The 20,069-nt window shown below is 42.4% G+C and overlaps 1 protein-coding gene across 1 annotated transcript; it reads right to left on the bottom strand.

Moving 5' to 3' along the window:
• Positions 1-10,599: 10,599 nt before the first annotated feature.
• On the bottom strand, positions 10,600-20,008 carry RAB33B (RAB33B, member RAS oncogene family). The gene is made up of 2 exons (XM_069779450.1): positions 19,571-20,008; positions 10,600-13,581 (listed from the first exon to the last, which is right to left on the bottom strand). Exons 1-2 carry the CDS (start codon positions 19,820-19,822, stop codon positions 13,138-13,140), a joined length of 696 nt encoding a protein of 231 aa, XP_069635551.1. The 5' UTR covers positions 19,823-20,008; the 3' UTR covers positions 10,600-13,137.
• Between the last annotated feature and the right edge of the window lie 61 nt (positions 20,009-20,069).

The following is a 20,069-nucleotide window of genomic DNA, read 5'->3' as shown; positions in this document are numbered from 1 at the left end:
CCGTCAACTCCCGAGGTACATAAAATTCCCATGTGTACTTTGTGATTCACTTTCAGGTAGGCTTAGAGGTGTCTGTTGAGTGATTATCTTGCCCGCAGGCCTTGAGCATGAAGTGGTAGATTACTTCTCCCGCAATGTAGGTTGACACAGCACGTTCATTTGAACAGGGCTTGGAAAGTAAGTGCCCATCCTGAGAAAGTGCTGTGAATAGTAGGATAAGTCATGCCCACCACAAGGCATGTAACTCCAGGAATGATCTCAGATAAGATTAATCTTATTGCAGCACATAAGGTGCCTTTCCCGTTCCCAAGAGGAGAGGGAATTAAATTGTTCTTGATTATTTTTTTTTTCTAGAGACTGAAGTCTTTTTCATAACACTAGTAAAGGGACTCCAACACCTAAATGAAGACCTTCACCTGATGAAAGCACCGTACAGACAAAATGCTAGGCAGTCCTCTGAGTCGGTGCTCATCGCACATGCGCGTAAAATGCCCTTGGTTCCAAAACAGCTTGCCACAGCTACATCGTCAAAAATTAGCATTATGGTATGCAGTTAATCCTGGCATATCCAAGTTAGCAAACCCTGTCCAACTTCATAGTCTCCTGGGGTTGGTGAGTTGCGGAGAGGGACGGTTCGTTTCTGTTAAATTATTTGTAAAATTCCTAGGAGTAAACATCTTCCAATGTTGAAGAGTTTATATTTGAAGATGTTTTACATCTTTTGTTGTAATCTCGAAGAGAAAAATACCCGAAGCTGCATATCGAGGAAGTCCTAGTGGACTCTGGCACACTTTGTACATAAAGTGCTTAGCAAGTGCCTCCGTTACTGACTTTTAAGATTATTAATGGCCAAGATTATAAAGAAAGGTACTCGGATGATCAAGAGAGCATCCCTAGCCACCGGCCTCCCTCCGCAGCCCTCCTCTGGTCATACATCGCTGCTTCTGCTGCCCGGCTTCTGCCGGCAGAATTGGACCCCATCCCTCGGTGCTCAGGCCAGCAGCTTAACTCGGGGCTGCAGGTCCTATTCTGGCAACTGGAAGTTTGACTACGCACCACGGTAGCCAAATTCTTTCTGGCTTTGGCTCTAAATATCTTCATGTTTGCCTACGCCAACCAAAACACAGTTGGTGTCATTGCAGATGTCCGTTTGAAGGTATAGTGTATATACTATATTAAAGTAATTCAAACATTGTAATTCAAAAAGTGATGCTGTGCCTTTTTCTCTGGTATAGTGCCTGTCAGCAAGCATCAAAGCACCGAGCGTGACTACTTTCCTCATCCTCAGATGCTTCTGGCATAACTCCAAACAGTCTGTGATGAAATGTTGGGGTTTTTCTCCTTGATTAACATAAACTGCTGTTCTTGTACATTAAAAGAAAGTAAGACTCCCTGAGAGGTTATTGTGATTGCTAATAGCTAAAAGCAGTGTGGTTTGAATTCTCCTTCAGTCTAAAACAGATTTTGCCTTTGAAAGGGGAAACTTGCTAGAAGTAGTTTGTCGCTAAAACACACAGCTCAGCCGTTGCATTGTTTCTGGGTGGAAGCTACGGTCCCATCCAGAAATACTATTCTGTAACTAGTCATTACAATATGAGACGGTACAGACTGAGTATAATTCAACGGTGTTCTACTGCTGGTTGAGCTGAGCAATTAGCTTTTATTGCAAGCACACAGAGGGTACACGTCCCTAGTCCTCGTTGGAATGCGGCACTGTTTCCGTCGGCTCGGAAGGATAACTCCTGAGATGAGGGTGGGAAATCCGCCGCTGTCCTGCGGGGCAGATGCAACCAGGGCTGATGCAGGTCAGGTCCTCCTGGAACAGCTCTGAGGCACAAGCAGAGGACCCGGCCCCTTCCTCCCAGCCAGTTTGGAAAGCGGTTGACCAGTGGCGTTTAGTGACAGGCAGACCTCTGCCAGTGTGGCAGGTACTCCTTTGGCTGTGGAATAGCCTTAACAGCATATATTGAAGTATGAGTGTATAAAAGAGAAGTATGCTCTATGCTACTTCTAAATAAAAATGTATGTAATTGATTCAGCAGCAGCTATAAAGCCCTCGATGGCCATATTTCTTTTGACAGGCTTTCCAGTGGTGCAATCACAGCATCCCCATCTCAATACCAGCACTTACGATCACTTACAGACACACAATTTCAACAGTTCTTTCTACAAAAGGGGAGTTTCTAGAAAAGAAGCAGCTGCAATATGGAAATTGGTGGAAACCGAATGCCAATTTAATGTCACTCCCCCTAATTGGTTAGCATTGCAGAAAATATATTCCTGATTGCAGCTTCCAGTGCTATATTTAGTAGCCCGTTCCACATGCTAGTTATGGTGCCTTCCCAGAGCCTGCCCATATCTCCAGGGACATTTCGTGGTTTGTGTCACCCCCAGCTTTTGCTGATGGAAGTCAGATGGATTTCTGTTTATTATGCAAACACACATCCCCACCACCTCCAGTAGAAATGGCCTCGTCATTTGTTGCCCACAGACTTTTCCTCATTGGCAAGATCCCAGGGACCGAGCGGACTTCCCTGTTCCTTCCCACCACCGCAAGATTTCCCCTTTGGGGTGGGCAAAAGCCCGTGGCGGCTGGAGGGAGGTATGGTTACACAGGACAAGGTGGCATTCGCTGTCGAGGGGTGCGTGTAGCAGTGGGTACACCTCAGCACAGTGCCTGCAGAATAATGCAAGCAAAACCCAGGGGAAAATAAAATAGAAATTCCAGGTTCCACCTGAGCCCAGGGCTTGTTCTGCACCAAAGCACCCTGCACAGGTGGGTGCTGCACCTTAGCCTCAAGCACCTTATGCTTCACCACGAAGAAATACAAATAACTTGGCATTTTGAAGAGGAATGATAGATGCAAATATGCCTCAGTTCTCCTTGAGGCCAAACATCCAGCTTTTTTCCTGGGCGTAGTAGAAACTGCCGATCTAACCTGAGCAGCCTGCAGGCAGGACACCAGCACCTCACCTCGCTTTTGACGTGGGTTACGGACCCTGGTTATGTGGTCCCGCACAACAAAATTACACAGCCACCAAGCGCTTTGTGCTCACCTTGTGTTAGCATTTATTATTTGTATTAAGTCAAAGACGAGGCATTTACGTCCAAAGCCATTTTTCTATCTTGAGTAAGCTTAGCCAAATGTTACCTTATACCCCGATACACAGAACAAGGCGCACAAAATCCCCGGGCTATAAAAGTGAAGGCTGCCAGCCTCTCCATTAGCAGTGGCCAGAGTTAATCACAGGGTGTAATCAGAAGGTTAATCAGGGAAGCTGGTTCTGTGAGTTAATGTTCAACGAAGAGCAAAGTATTTGCTGAAGCTGTTTCCCCCTCGGAAAGGGCTTGAAGGTGCTGGGGGAGGAGGGGAAGAGGAGGGGTCATCATCACGGTGAGGATCAGAGAACCATTTCGGGTACGTTTTTGACAACGAGCTTGTTGGGGATTTTTTTTTTTTGTAACTTCACTTCCAGTCTTGTAATCCAACACTTACATCGCACTCTCTGACAGGAACATTTTGCTTTTTTTCCTCAGCCTCGTTGAGTAATACGAATGGTTTCAGACTGATGTGGCGTGCGCTGGACACGGTTTGCTACCAACATGTGGGTTTAGTCTCACCACCCCTCACCCCTAAGGCAGTTTGCAAGCTCCAGCTATATATATATATATATATATATATTTATATGGGGGTCCTCCCCTGTGCTGCTGGTGCTCAGGGTCAGGGCAGTGGAAAGCAGTCAGCTTTGCCGGGCACAAATCTCTTTCCCCTTTGTGGGCAAAAGGCGGTGAGAAGCCAGGGGATTAAAAAAAAAAAAAAAAAAAAAAAAAATCACAGCTCTGCATGCTCCATAGGCCTGCCTTTTCTAGCATGAAGTACTTGAAAATTTAAGTTAAACTTCACTATAGGTAGATGAACTGGCCTAAAATACTTTGTGTGGGGAATGACTCCAGGAATACGTAGGTCTTGCTCATTAAAGAAAATAGGTAAGGCAGTTACTTACTTACTATACAAGGGTACTAGTTTACAGCAGAAGAATTACCTGGCTTGATAAAGCAAGAGTTTCTCCCCAAAGCCCTTGCTTGGTCTCCGTGACTCTGGTACAGCAGTTTCTTGCAGCATCAGTCCCGCTGGCTGGCTGCTTCCCTTTCGTCCCGCAACCTGCAGCACATGCAAATGTGCTGCTAAGTAAAAGCAGGCAGAGCCTTGAAAGAGCTGGGAAAGGCCAGGAGTGGTAGTAGTCAATCAAAATACATATATGTTCTGAAAACAAAAAGAGGTGTTGGCCTGCAGCTGAAAGGAGGAATGTTTTCTTTTCTTTATAGTCAGCAGGAAACACACCTAATGTACCTGGAGCACAGTATACACTTTTTGGAGTCAGGCTGTGTGATTTCTTGATCCGTATGGATCCCTTCCAACTTGAGATTTTCTATGATTCTCCAGCACTAACAGTGTGTAAGTATGGGGAAAAGTCCTTGGCCTTAACGCTAACTTGAGAAGGGAAAGCCCATCAAAGCAAACAGCATTTCCCCAGCCTTGCCTAGCAGCTTTTCTGTAAAGACAGCACCTGCTTTGTCCTGCACCTCTTCAGGTCAATCTAACCGAAACGCACTATAAAACTCCATAGTTTCACTTGCACTTTCTGAGCTGCTGCAATAATGTCTTTTTTTTTTTTTTTTGTAGTTACAGCTTCAGTACTACCAGAAACATGTGCATTGTCTTTAATTGACATGACATTTATATGTCTTAATTAAAAAAAAACCCAAAACTTCAGTTTATATTTCATGTTTCATCTACTGACATCTGTTCACTGCATGTTTTTAAATACACTCATCATTTTTTTTTTAATCACTATTAGTTGCTGTATATATACCATTTCTACTGAAACAGTACATGCAAATATTGTCAAGCCCTTGGCCCCCCCCCCCCCCAATAGCCATGAGACTGATTTTGGATTACAGCTGGTGTTCTCATTTGCCAAGTTCTTTGCCCCAACCGTATCTCATAGGAGTCGCCTCTGTGTCTCTTATTTTGCCCTGTACAGGCAGCCTAGCAGCTTCGACTGACCCAAGTCTTTGCTACATCAAACAGCCCTTCACCTATAAAGTCTCAGCATTTAAAGCCGATGCTAGCACTGGACTCCCATGAGTGCCATGTACCACACAATCGCTTCACTGCCGTAACAAAAAGTTGTAATTCTGTACACGCAGTCCCCCGTCCCTGCTCCTGCGAATAGTTGCATTACAGTGCTGAAGTATGCATCCTTACGATGCCCCAAAAATACATATGTGAATATACGTATTTTCTGGTCATCATTTTATATATATAGAACATTTATATATATTTATATATCATCATCTATCACCAAGCATAAAAATGAAATATACCTATTCCATGAAAGCTGAAACTTTTGAAATTAATTATTTTGCTTCAGAGGCAATTTGAGAAAAGCACAACTATTGCAAGTCTTAGAAGCCAATCACAAGGGCTGCCAACACCATTGTGCTTTTTAACAGCAGCATTACAGTGACTCAGATATTAGCGCCGTATTGAAGTTAGTACTTCATGGTAGTAATGAGGATGAATAATCACATACAGGAACTTGAAAACCCCCTCTGATTAGCAAATGTTTTTTTATCTGCAGCTGAATCTAGTTGCTGAAGCCAGGAGCCCTTCATTGCCTCTGATTTATGAGTGGGTTAAAAATATCTTGCAGTAAATGGAAAAGCTGTTGCATGTATTTTAGGGTCAGTTTAATCTTTTTCTCATTGTGTGCCCTTCCTGGAACAAGCAAAGCACCGGGGGATGGAGGACTACAAAGGACAAGAAGAACATCAGAGCAGCCAAGACCTCGGGGAGGACATCAGCCTTGCCTGGAGAGGCACCGGCAGCTGAGGCAGGGCTGAGGGGTGTCCCCTGGGTGGGCAGTGGCTGGAGAGCATGACCGGCCAGGCTTTACTAGCCAAAAGCCAAAAAAACCCCCCCAAACCCCAACCCCAAATGCTTAGGAAAGAGTATATGTGCAGGGTCAGCACATAACACACCTTCCCCTGCTCCACAACCAACTACTTGTAGCGTGGAGCTCACCTCCCACCCATTTAGCCACATGCAAAAAGAAATTCTCTTGCGTTAACGTGTATAGATTTTTTTTTTTCTTAAACCTCCAGAAAATCCTAGCAGTCCCACCATCCCGCGGCCAGGACTTCCAGTTTAACTGTGGTGTGCAAAAGACAATATAATTTTGCTTCAACTTGTCTTCTGCCAGCTTCACTCGGCAGCACTAAGCTTCGGTTGATTTTTTTTTTTTTTTTCCCTGCCCCCCCTTGATGAAGGCTGAAGATGGGGTTTTAAAATGCATTCAGCATTACCGACATCCCGATGTTAGCCTGCTGCCACATAGGGAGGGGGGAAAATAAGAGAGCTGAAGGAAAGCCTCTCCAGCTCCAGGAGTCTGCACTCAAAGTGACAACCGAAACTCCATTAGGCCACATGGGAGAGGAAAAACCATCTTCAAACATGGCCGCTGCTTTACGACACGTGATTTTTAGATGCACAGTGTGATGTTTTTGAAAGTAAATAACTAAAAATATTCATTAAGAGGGAGTTTACCATATTGCCTCACAACAGAGCCTTTTTTTTCTGCCTGTGACCTTTTCAAAGGAGCAATGCAAACAGTAAAAAAATAATAAAAAAAAGGAAGTACTGAGCTAAGATCATGGTCTTATGACTCTTCATATGCTCACATTCACACTAGTAGCCTCTTCCTTTTTTATTTAATACCTCTGTGTGTGTGTGTGCACGAAAAATACAGGCTGTAATCACAGAGGCTCTGTAGGCTCCATGTTGTTGTGATTTTTTTACCATTGTGATTTTGTCTACTTATGGCTGGATCTATGCAACACTTCTCTGATTGCCAGGGGTTCGATGGCATCTGAAACAGAAAGTCTATTAAAAAAAAGCTTATAAGCTGTTAGAAAGACAACACTTATCCTTTTTTTTTGAATTTGACACTCTGTATACCTCCTACTGAAAAACATTAGTATTAGTAGAAAGAAAAAAACCCCCCACCATTATCTTCCAAAATGAAGATCTGACGATCTAATGTACTGCTTTTACACGCAAACACAGAGGCAGGACTGCAGTGCTCTAACGAGAGTTACTTGTTTTAAAGCAGCACCTGACAGAAAGATGGATTATGACAGGCAGATAAAAGAAGAGAGAGGCGCCTTGAGCTCTTCAGTGTTGTCAAATAAATACAGTTCCTTTTCCTTGATTCTCTGGGAGCAAGTAACTACCTGAAGATTCTGATGGGGTGGTTGTTATTGGTTTTAAATGTGTAAACAAAGTCTGTTTTTGAACTCCACCTCTTAATGGAAACACAGACCGTGAGACCCAAGTGCACCCTACAGGTTTCAAAATAAGATGCAAGCAGACAGGAATCCAAAACATGTGCCCCGCCTCACCGTTTTCGGGGGTTTTTTTGTTGTTGTTGTTGTTTTTTTTTTTAAGATTGTCCATTTATTTCGAAACCAATTTTATTATAATTAATTTTGGGGAAGAGAGAACAGGCAACTTCTTTTTGAATGTTTGATGCTGGCAACACCAGCTCTCATACACCTGATAGTAAAGCGAGTTGCAAGTTCTGCTACCTCCCCCCACCAAAAAAAAAAAAAAAAAAAAAAAAAAGAGGGGGGAGAGGGGGAGAGCAGCACATTTGTTAACTGCTGGGTTGCTTTCTGAGCTGGGGGGGGGGGTGAAGCTGCTATGGCTGCTGTAGCTAGAGGCACCGAACAGCCTTTTCCACTGAGGTGAGTGCAGCCCAAGCCTGGACCACTTCTCCTGGTACTGAGATCCAGTCAAACCGTGCGTGCACTACTCAGCCTGCTTGTCCGGCGACTCTATCTGACATCCTTGCCCTTAGTTGCAACTACAAGCCATGTCTCTGGTCAGTGATCACCACTGTACCTCAGACCCCAGGCTTCAGTCACATTACATCAATCCCGGGTTGGTTTTCAGGGGTGAGAAGAACAGGATGGGGAGAGGATTATGAGGAGTTCCTTGAAATGATTGTTGGTCTTGCTGGGAAATTTGCTTTTCATTCATTTTCAATGATTAACTAAGCATTCTATCATTCAAGATTCACATTAACCAGAGGTGATTCAGCAAAGGCAGAAAACCATACATGTAGGTAATACCCGCACGGAGCAGGATTATGCACCCCAGTCAGCGTCCCTGGATGGGTAGCAGCTTTTACTTATGCCTGCCTTTGGGCTCTGGAAATATCTTCCTGAACTACAAGGAGCTGCCTTCAGCAAGTGCTTGAATAGGTGTCAGCCTCTGCGACGCTGATGTTGTAGCTGGGAGGCTGTACAGAGCCCAGTGAATTCCAGGACGTCACTGGAAACCAGCAGCAATTCTTTCCCTCTCAATGTCGCTTCACAGCCCTCGCTGATGCTGGCGTTCAGCCGGCTGAATGAAAGGTCTCCTTCGGGCCTTCGGTGTCAACAGATGGAAAAAAAGCCCCAAAACCAACCCTCAAACTCAAAACAGCATTTGTGGTTTGTTTTTTTTTTTTTTTCTGAGTCCTAGAGTAATGCCCATTTCTAATGTTATCTACAGCGTCAGATTTAAGATTACATGTTTGTGTTGAGTTGCATAGAAAACCAGACTGCCATTTTAAAAGTAACATGACTATTACTTCAGAATGACATGTGGCTCTACTTTTTATCTGGGAATTGAGATGCTATGAAACATTGGTCAATGGCCTTGAAAGCAGGGTCTGGAAAAAAAAGACCATTAGAACTATATATTCACATGGAAGTGAAAACATTCACCGAGGGGACAAGGCATATGACTTCCAACGAATTTATAAAAGCAGCAAGTTAGCAGATGATCAGTCAGGGAAAATGTTAGTGCAGGGTTACAGTTTAAAGATGAAAATTGTGCTGCATCATACAGGATTAATCACAAATCTCTGACCAGCTGAAAAACAGAGGGGCTGCCCTCCCAGCACACGATCAAATGCTGGGGGAGACAAGGACAAAACCAGCAATTTTTGGTCCAAGAGTGCTCAAAGCCATAGGCAAGCATGATATTGATCAGTTTTGTCTTTATGCAAAGCTGCAGTGTTTCAGGGAAAACAGTTACTGATGTTTTTACTGCTGTCCGGTTTTGCAGATTCCAGGTGGGAAATTCCCTGTGTGTCGCAGAGGAAGGTGGTAAAGGGCAAAGAGGGAGCAGGAGGCAGGGCTGCCTCGACCTTAACTCTTGTATGGACACCCACGTTACTCCCTTCCACCAAAGTCAGAACTTAACTTATTCTTAGATCATTGAGCCATACTTTAGAGATGAAATAAGACTGAAGTGAAAGATAATACTTTAATTAGGGGTCCTCATCTACTCTCACTACATCCGGAAAGCCGTCTTTTAAAATTATGGGTTTATAAAGCTGGGAAAAAAATGACAAGGGTGGAGCTATGTAATCTTTCAAATTCTTTAATGACTATGTACTTTAGACCCCTTACTGGATCAGCCATTTTTTGCTTTGTCAAGATTACAGTACATGTAAAATCCCCATGTATTCTGATCCTTCTTGGCTATAGCATCATGATGAAGACATGAGACATAAAAAAACAAAACAAAAACAAAAACCAAGGAAACCCTAACGTGCAGCAAGTATATGCATGAACACTAGGACGCATCTAGAGTTTGTATGTTGGCCTCTTGCCTCCCTAACTTGAAAGTCGCTTCCTTCCTAAGCGGTTTGATGAAATAGCTAGTGTCAATCCAGGACAAGGGCTCACAACTGCATCGCACTGTCGGTAGTCTACCACGGTCCCTTCTGCTCGTTCCCAGTGTCCAAAAGCAGAGGGTATACACGTTCAACGGACACCTTTTTAATCATTCAGCAGAATTATTGGCCTGTGTGCACGGTGATGACTGCAATCATATTTAAAGACACAAATCATCTCTAAAAGGTGTTTTACCTTTGTGTTTCTAATACACTATTAAGTGTGGAACTAGAAGAGGAGCACAACTAGGACAGTAGGGAAACAGTATAAAACACAAATGATTTGAGAGTTCCTTTGTGGGGAAAGGGCTATGATATTTACCAAAAAGCCAGCTTAATTGGAATTGAAGCCTTGCTGTGCATGTGCATTCCTACACATAGGGAAACCTGCAAGACTGATTTTTGAGATAACACAGAAATCCCACTTGTATGTGAAGTTTAGAGCTTTTATTTCTGAACATGAGGTGAGACTAAGAGAAGAGTAGTGGAGAAGACTCCTTTAGCATCCTAACATACATTTAAGGGTCAGCAGTTCCTAGTTTTTAAAACTGTTGTATCGCTTCCCAGTCTTCTGGAATCTGAAATAAATCCCAAACATGCCTCAATCATCAGGTGGCTGCCACAGCTCAGAGCCATCACAAGAAAGCACTGACAGTAGTCCAAGTACTGTGACAGTCTTTCACAAAACTGTCACCCACACATACAGAAACTAGAACTCCTTTTTCTCCCTGATAGGTTTTTTTTTTAATGGATTTTACCATAAGAAATTATATCATAATTCCTAGCACAATTATCGAAAACAAGTGATAACAGTTTGTGGCAAAGCCAGTTTATTAGGTCTCTGGGATTGTGTCTTGCCCTCCCCCCAACACATACAAAATAATCCAACTTTACAATTTGGTAAAGTGAAAATACATATACAAAGTGTTCAGTACTTTTGACATCAATTTTGTGGGCAGAACATTACCACTGAAAGCCAGGAAGCATACGGAATCCTGCATTAATAACCACGTTACCTTTATGGCAGAACCATTAAAACATGCTTTGTGCTGAAGACGAAATTACATACATAAACATTGCTTCCACACAGTTTTAATTACGAGGGCCCTTATTTACAGATTGTGAATAACATAAAACTTAACAAATTTGCAGATGGTTGATATCAAATTTAACAGTAACATTGTAGCTACATAATTTCCTTTACCTCAATCCCCAGCCTGACTGACTGACTTTGGAATTCTTCATTCTGTTTTTTTAATTAAAAAAAAAAAAAAAAAAAAAAAAAAAAAAGAACATTTGCTGACATACTTATTATACAAATAGTTAAGATGGATCCTTTTGAGAAAAAGGATTAAGGACATGAGTGAAAAACAAATTGTCCAAGAGGACTGTAAACCATATTTATTTACAATAGTATACACATAAATTTAAGATCAATCCTTTTCTTAAAAAATCATTAAGGACACTAGTGTTAAAAAGCTGATTGTTTCTGAAAGGACTGTAAACCAAATTCTAGTCGTGTAAGGTTCAGAGTGAATACAAAAGTTCCCTTTTACAAATGTTTCCTAAACAAAATTACTGTCACAGTTGTAGCAGCTTTATACAGGAAAAAATACTACCTTTTGTTTAGATTCTTTTTAAGTATCTTAATCATATTAGACCAAATTGAATGCTCTTTCTAAATCTAGAAAAAAGTCAATGCATTTTTCTTTTGTCAGTATAACTTGCAATAGAATTACACCTTATTAATTGTAATAGTTTAAATAATATTAGTTACTGTGTTTCAATAATTTGTTTCTAATGTGATCACTAGGGTCGCAGCTTCTGAACTGGCCCTCTTGTACAGTTTCCAGTCAGCATCATACACTACACATTGCAAATCAAAAATCTTCATTTTTACGTCAATTCCTTTAAAAACTAAGTCACAAAACATTGTTTGACATGGTATATGAAGTCATAGATTATGTTCCATGGCTTACATTTCACTTTATGTAATTACGTGCAACCTAGCACCATTTTTATTATGAAACTTGACCTTCAGACAGAACTGAAATAAAATGGCTGCAGTTATGAGAACACAGAAGGTTCCAGAGGAGTAATTTCCCTCATCTGACCCAACACATTACTAACTCGCATTAGAAATGCCAAGGATGCCCCCCATAGAGACACGACATTACACAAGCAGGTTGTAGCTCAAAAATCTGTAACAGATGATGTATTTGGCAGATTCTCTCCATATTTCAAGATCTAATTTATTTTGTATTCAGAAGTATTTTAAGAAAGTCCCATATTCCTAACATTTTGTCCTAAGCATTTCCATCCCTAAAATATGTTAGCAAGTTAGTTGTAAAAAGCTTTTTCCAAGATATTTGAAAAGCATTCATTATCACCAAAATCCTCTGAAATCCCTACCTTTGAAAACCAGTATGCTTTTGCCAACTTCACTCAATCTTTTATTTACTTATCTGTTTTTACTTAGCCTGGGACACTCAATTCCAATACAGCATCTTTAGAAATAAGTCCTCATTGAAGTTTCAGTAAGGTCAGAGAAGTTAGGACAGTTATAGTCCCAAATTTACCCCAAATCCTGTGCTACAGTACTTTCCGTAAGAAGGAATGCATAGTTTACTTTTACATGCTAATTATGAAAAATTAATGAAGTCTTAAGTATCAAATAATTGTCTAGAGGTAGGGACAACTTTGTCAATTCTCTTACCATTGCCATGAAGAAACAGACAAAGTTTACAGTGGAATGACAAGCCAAAAGCTAGCAGTTTGTACCTACACTGGCAGCCCAAACTTTATCTGACAGTCCTGTTTTCGTTTTGGTTTTTTTGTTTGTTTGTTTTTTTAATAAAAAGGTACTTGCTTAGCAATTTGCTAGCAGTCACCAAATATTCCTTCATACACCAAAAATCTGCCTGCTCGCTGACCCAAAAATCAAGCTATCTGGCTGTCACAAAACACCTTCTCCTACATTATTCCAATGCAAGTAGCAACCAAAAATGTTAGTAAACTGGCTTACTATTTATAACCTTACCACAAGTGATGAAAACAATCTCAGGCAGCAAGAGCTCAAGTAGAATTGCTTTGTCAAAACTTCACTTGAAAGTTTACTTTCCCATATATTTATAGTGAAACTTCAGTAATTCAGAAAGTACAATTACAAAGTGCAAGAACATGAGATGGGCACATCCACACCAGGAAAAAAAAAAAACAAAAAACAACCACATTAAAGTGCCAAAGAGATTCACTATAACTGCTACCAAAACCTGGAACTTTGCCAAGATCGTAATTTTGAAGCATTTGCAAACAAGACAAGGTGATAGCTGATAATAACATGATTTAACACCAGCAGGTCATGGCAGGTTTTGGTTCAGGCTTTATATGTATTTCATCGCGATCTGGGGGTTGACTAAGCATTAATGGCTTGTGACTTTTAAGCTTGTGAGCCAGTGTCATAAATATGGCCTCCACATGGTCATTGTCATTGGGGTTTTTGGCAGAGGTTTCAAACAATGGCATACTGTGAGTATCAGCAAACTTCTGGGCCAAGTCCGTAGGTACCTGAATAGCACTTCTCAGGTCACATTTATTTCCAACAAGAATCCGTGGTATATCATTGGCAAGAAGGTGCTGTTTGCATTCCTCTATCCACGATGGCAGACTGTGAAAACTGGCAATGTTTGTCATATCATATACAAACACAACAGCATGTACATTCCTGTAATAGTGCTGCACCATGCTCTTTCTGAAGCGCTCCTGGCCTGCCGTATCCCATAGCTGGATCTGAAAAAGGAAAGACAATGAGAGAAAAAAGTGTTTTATTACTCATGTTGGAAAATAATACAAATCACCTGCAGCTAGGGGAGTCACACAATCACAGAAATCCACTCTTCTGAATTAATCATACTGAAAAGTTTGTGCTGAAGAAAACTGTTGCTTTTACACAATTTCAGAAACTTTTGCTTTCAAAGCTGCTCAGAACTGAAGCCAGGAAGAAACAATGATGCAACTTGATCACAAATGCAAATTTCTGAAAGTTTACTGGAGCATGTATTTTTAAAGATTTTTACAAAAACAAATCCTGAAGTCTGACGATACCACTTTTATTTGAAAAAAAACACGTATTTCACAGCACAACTCTCAGCTGACGTGATTTTTTTATTGCCAAAAATAACATCATCTTCCCCGAAAGTTTTGTTCTTAGCCAGAAGTTAATTGCCTATTGTGGTACCATATAAAAGTAGGAAGAAATCAAACCATGCATGAATAACACCACCACCACCAAAAACAGGACAAAGAAATCTTTCTCTGCAGTTTATCTATTGGAATCAAACCCTCCTGTGATGAACCTCTAACTTAAGCTTACTTAATGCTTAAACTAGGACCATACTGTGGTTTGTAGTATCAAAGCATGCATAAAAGGGGAAGAAAAAAAAAAAAAAGGCATAAACTCCCTGTTAGCTTAGCATGCTACTGTTGTTTCCAGGTACACACCATTCTATCCTAAATAGACCGAACATATTTGTTTGAAGCCTAGTCAGTGCAACAGACAAAAAACAACTCAGAACAACTGAGATGCTTTCAAACTTCTTGGGTCCAGATTAAAACAAAACAAAACAAAACAAGCCCTGAAGCACAAGCAGACATAAGCAATAATAAAAAACTTTAAACGCATCGATCATCCTGGTATAATGGAAGCTTGGAGTCCTCAGATGCGTAGAGTACACTACAGAATTGTGCACTTATCAGACACAATGATATTTTAACAAACTTGCTCTCCAGGAGACATGGGACTGCAATAGACAGCAGTCAGAGCCAGTTCACCTACAATGCTAGATTAACTGTACACTGTAAGAAATAAACTAGTGTGTGGCTCTTATCACACACACCTTAGTGATGGTGTTAACACTGAAAGACAACATTCAATTTCTTGGATCCAACCTGAGTCCTAGCTTCCTGTCTGTCCTGTACAGCTGATCCCTGATGGCTGAGGCAGTTTGATTAGTACTTCAGCTTTTCACTTTTGAGCAGAAAATGTCAGAAAGAAATGTCTCCTCCCTGGGAACAAAAGGAGAGGTTTTTTTCAGACTCAGAACTCAAGGAATCTTAAATGTTCTGTAAACGATGAAGGTAAATTTAAAATTCAATCTGTTCTCATGAAAGGTACAGACCATATCTTCCCTTGATGAACTTGTTCTCCCATTACCATAGTTCTGCATTCCTTTGATCCAAATGTTTCAGTAAAACTTATTTAGAAATTGCAAGTGTCTTGAAAGTTGCCTTGTTTACCATTTTTACCAGTGACTTTGATGTTAAAAAAAAAGGAAACCCAAGTGCCAGGGAAATTTGCTGATGGCTACAAGCTAAGGTGCATCACTGATAGAGAGGAGGATTACAGTATCACATCAAATTTTTTTTGAAAGCTAGAACAGTAGAAATAGGGTGAAACTTCTGAATAGCAGCAGATGCAAGTCTTGATAACAGTGACTAATAATAAAGACTTTTCCTGTAAGTACAGGATTTATCACTTTAGAACTTATTAACACGGATGACGATTCAGATACACGAGTCAATCACAGGACATTATGAATCACTAGTGTGATAGAGTGAAGGAAAAAGAATAAGTGATGTTTCAGGATGGTGTGACTTTTTCTGCAATATTATGTTCAATCCTGGTCACCCATCCTCGAGAAAAACTCAGATTGGAGCAGGTGGAAATGGCAGTTACTGGTTTCATCAGGGGAACTAAGAATTTACAGAACATCAGAACAGCTTGGCTTCTGTAGCCTAGTCCAGTTATCTGCAGCTTCTGATCTACAGACCTACAAAGATCCATGTGCTGCTTCTAAAAGAGTCATTAAAATTATTAAGAAAAGCAAGACAAGTCACCCTACCCTCTGATCGCAGAAAATGGTAGTCAGTTGCAATCCATCTCATTTTAGAGCAAATATCCACTTTTTGCCAATGGTATTACACTCTAAACACAACTGACTGCATCTCCATGGTCTGTTAAAAAAGAGTCTAGACAATCAGATTAAATATGGGCACCTAAATTTGGGTAAGATTAATTCACCTACCCAGATGAGAGATACTTCTAGTTCTATGTACGTATAAAACATTATGAAGACTCATTATGAAAATATCAAGAGACTTATGGAAAATTCTCATTAATTTGGAATTTGACAAATCAAAGAGAAAAGAAAGAAGCACAGACTGAAGTAATCCTTATGTTCAGACAACATAATGTTAAGGAATCACTATAGATAACTTTGGAAAACGCTGTATCAAATTAATGTAAAAAGAGGGAGCTCATTTTCACAGGCAGCTGTGAGCTTATACTTCTCTCCCCACCTCATTCACAGAGCAGAAATCAGTCATGCTTCAGTCAAGCACAGATCCGCAAGTCTATTGCCAGCCTTGGGTAGAGAAGGGGAAATTAAATTAAAGGTTAACATATCTTCCAAGCTAAGCTTGAACTACAGTTCCTCCTAAATTTTATTTAGATGCAGCTTTCAAGCTTGAAGGGTTATTATCTCAAATTAAAAATGTTAATATTCTTGGCATGGAATCATTTGTACCGAGAGGCAAATCCTTCCCCACAATTGAAAATTTCACACTTTAGAAGTTGCTTTTTTCCTCTTACCAGGTGAACTTGAAGAGACCATTCCATTTCTGCCTCCCCCCCCCCCCATATTTGCTCCACTGAAAAACAACACTGAAAATGTTCACATTAATAATGATAATTCATCAATGCACATCTAAGATTACTGTTTCATTATTAGCTCAATACCATCCATCTTCAAGGGAGCACATTTTTTATAAAAGCCCTTTAAAATGTGTGATTTGAAAACTTGGTTTAACAGCATAATTCAGCTAATAAAACTGTGGACAGAATCACTTCATCACACTCCCTAGGAAAGACAAATGGTACTTAAATATATTGACTCAGCTATCACCTCCCACCTTCTGACTCCTTTTTGTGGATCCAGAGAGGCTGTTTTCTAAACAAGACTCCCTCAGCATGAGTGGTTTATAACACACTGGTAAAAACATAACTGGCCTTTATAAAGATAAAATGCCTCCTTTGACAAGATATGGGAAAAAAAAAACCCACTTGAAGAGCTCAAAGATATAGAACATGATGTTTGGACTTTCTTCTTTGAATTTCATTTGCATCCTTTGCTCTTTTAATGTAGGTCACTAAAGAGTGACATCATTGTTTTCTTCGATTTTCAATGCTTAGATCAATGTAGGAAGAGCAAAATTTAGAATGCAAAAAATTAATTTGTGGAGAATTTTGATTTATTCACCACATCTAGGCATCGGTGTTTCATACGAAGCTGTTAGCCTACTGTACAAGCTACAAAGGAATACACTTGCCCCTATGTCTTGGAATTCTACATAATTCCTGTGTGGGAGACCCCCAGCAAGAAGAACTGTGCTCGTGTTCCTGCCAATGACACAGCATTTTTCCAGATGCGAGGGAAATGCTCAGTACTGTAGCAGCACAAGAATGACCATCCAGCTGGCTGGGGGAAGGGAGAAGAGAGAAAGAGAAGACACTACTTTATAATCTCCTTCAATGCAAGAGGAAAAATTCCCTCAAGGCACAGCAAGAACAGCAGTAATTCAATTCAGCTGAGCTTCTCTCCTTCCTGGTTCAACAGGCATTGCTGGAGCTCACTGCTACAAGCAAGAAAGGTGAAGATGAGCAAGAGGAGGTGGCAAAAGCCCCAAACTGGTGCATACTTGATGACACACAGCATCCCCCTAAGAGCTAGAGTCCTGGCCATAATGATGTTTATTCCTTTTAAAGCTGAAACAGAACTTCCTATAAAACAATGTGTCTCAAAAGAGCACCCTTTGGTTCTCCGCCTCCCTCAACCAGAACTGGTATATTCAACAGGTAATATTCTCAAGAACACAGCAAAACAACCTACCACAACATATATAACAAAATGGCACAATAACCTATGCAAAGCATCTCAGAACTGTGGATTAGGCTATATTCTTCTTCACTTCTCTCCAACAACTGCCAGGCACAATCCAGAGGTGGTGAAAATGCCAGTCAATAAGATGGTGCTGAGAAGACGACATCCCTCAGGAGGTTCTCTCCTCCGTCATGGATAGCAACAGACCAAGGAGTACAAATCTCAGCTGTTAGCCAAAGAAGTGCTATTCAATGGTTTTATAAAGAAAAAGTGTAACAAAGACTTTTACTCATTTTTCTTTTTTAGTTAAAAAGAAGGATTTGAGGTGAAAAAAACCCACAAGAGAAGGAAGGCAAGTGGACTTATATGCCCTCCACAATTTCTTTAATCAGTAAGCAAGGAAAAAACTATAGCTTTCAGCTACATGACTGTAAGCTGTAATTAGAAAAGCCAGTGGTAATAAATGCAAAAGTACAATTCCAAGACTACTGTTACTCCTTTTTTCTACACATTATTAAACTTTGCTCACAGAAACAAACTGTAATACTGAAGTAGAAGGGGATTCTGTTTAAAACCATGTTACACCTATTAAACAAACTGCATTTGTAAGCAGCTAGGAGTCTAATCTGCAAATGACTGTTAGGATCACCACTGGCATTTATGCATCTACCAGGCAGACTAGGTATATTTCATATACTTTTAAAAATTTGCTTTACAGTGCAGAGAAGGGAAAAGAGCATTTTTTTCCTCCTATCCAATTTTTCACTAAATTTAGTTTTGTAAGACTAAGCTTCAGCTAAACCTATAATCAGAATAAAGACCAGCAGTCAAATGTGAGCTAGGTATCCAATCTGTCACTCTCCAGTTCTGTACCCCATTTGCCTAAACATGCAGCAATCTTAACAGAACCCTAAAAAAAAAAAAAAAAAATCAGAAGTTGTAACACATTGCTATCACTGACACAGCAGTTCGCTCCTGAAAGATGTTCAATTTCTTCTTAAGGGGACATTTTTAAAGCAAAACGCTCTTAACAGTGGCATCTGCGTAGCTTTCTGGACTTGAAGGTTAAACCAATTAAGTGTGATTCTTGATAAACACAGGAGCAGAGTTTCTGGAAGGCAACAAGCTACTGACGCCGGGCACGGCCAACGCTAAAATACTGATAAGTAAGAGATCTACCTAGAAGTCCATTTTAAGGAGAAGTTATCGATCAACACCTGCCGAAAGCTGTGCGAAGGTTTGGCCTACGGTCGGAATTCTTCACCATCATAGAAACCTGCAGAGGAATTCTATTTCCACCAGAAGCAAGGCAAAGTAGTTTTAAAGTCGAAGTTGCAGAGCAGACACAGCCGAGGCCATGGGCTACGCGACACAACCGCAGTGAACTTCTGGGGTATGGAAGCGTGACGCGAGAGCCTACCAACCCTGCCGTGCAGCACCACACCTGCCAGGGCCACCGCGGCCAGGGAGGCCGGGATGCCCAGCCCTCACGCCGACCCCCCGGGCCTTCGGAGGCAAGGCCCTGCAGGCACTGGCAGAGGCTCACCAGCCCCGGCCCGTCAGCACCCGCATCTTCCTCTCCTCCCGCTTCTCCTGCTCTCCCGGCCGCCGCCTACAGCGGCCGGAGCCCCACACCAGGCCGGGCCCGCTCCCTCCTGTCAGCAGCTGGGTCGGGGGGGGGGCAAGGCCGGCCCGCAGGGCGGACGGAGGCCGGCCCCGGGCCGCGGCGGGCAGCGCTCCCAGCGCCGGCGGCCTCGCCCGGGGCTCTCGCAGGGCCCGCTCACGGAGGCGGGGAGGGGGGCGATCCCCGCTCCCGCCCTCTCGCCCCGTCCCGGCGGTACCTTGATGCGCTCGCCGTCGATGGTAACGGCGCGCTCGCGGAAGTCCACGCCGATGGTGGCCTCGGTGCGCTGGGGGAAGCGGCCGGCGCAGAAGCGGTAGGTGAGGCACGTCTTCCCCACGTTGGAGTCCCCGATGACGATGATCTTGAAGATGCGGGAGCGGGCGGGGGGCAGCCCGCCGCCGGCGACCGCGCCGCTGCTCGTCAGGCTCAGCTCCAGCGAGGACTCCAGGTCGGCCGCCGCGGCCATCATCGCTCCGGGGGCGGGGGGACGGGGACGGGGACGGGGACGGGACGGACACCGGGCGGAGCGCCTCGGGGACGGGGACGGCGACGGCGACGTGACCGCCCCGCTCTCCTCCCTCCCGCGCGGCGCAGGGCCGCGCGCCCCGCGGCCCGTTAAACCGCCGCCCCGGGGAAGAGAAACGGCCGCCCACAGCGCCCGCGCGCCGCGCCAACCGCCACGTCACGTCACGGCGCCTCGCCCCGTCCCCGCCTCA

This window comes from Haliaeetus albicilla, chromosome 1 (genome assembly GCF_947461875.1).
Source record: "Haliaeetus albicilla chromosome 1, bHalAlb1.1, whole genome shotgun sequence".
Lineage (NCBI taxonomy): Eukaryota > Metazoa > Chordata > Aves > Accipitriformes > Accipitridae > Haliaeetus > Haliaeetus albicilla.
This window is presented reverse-complemented; position numbering and strand designations above follow the sequence as displayed.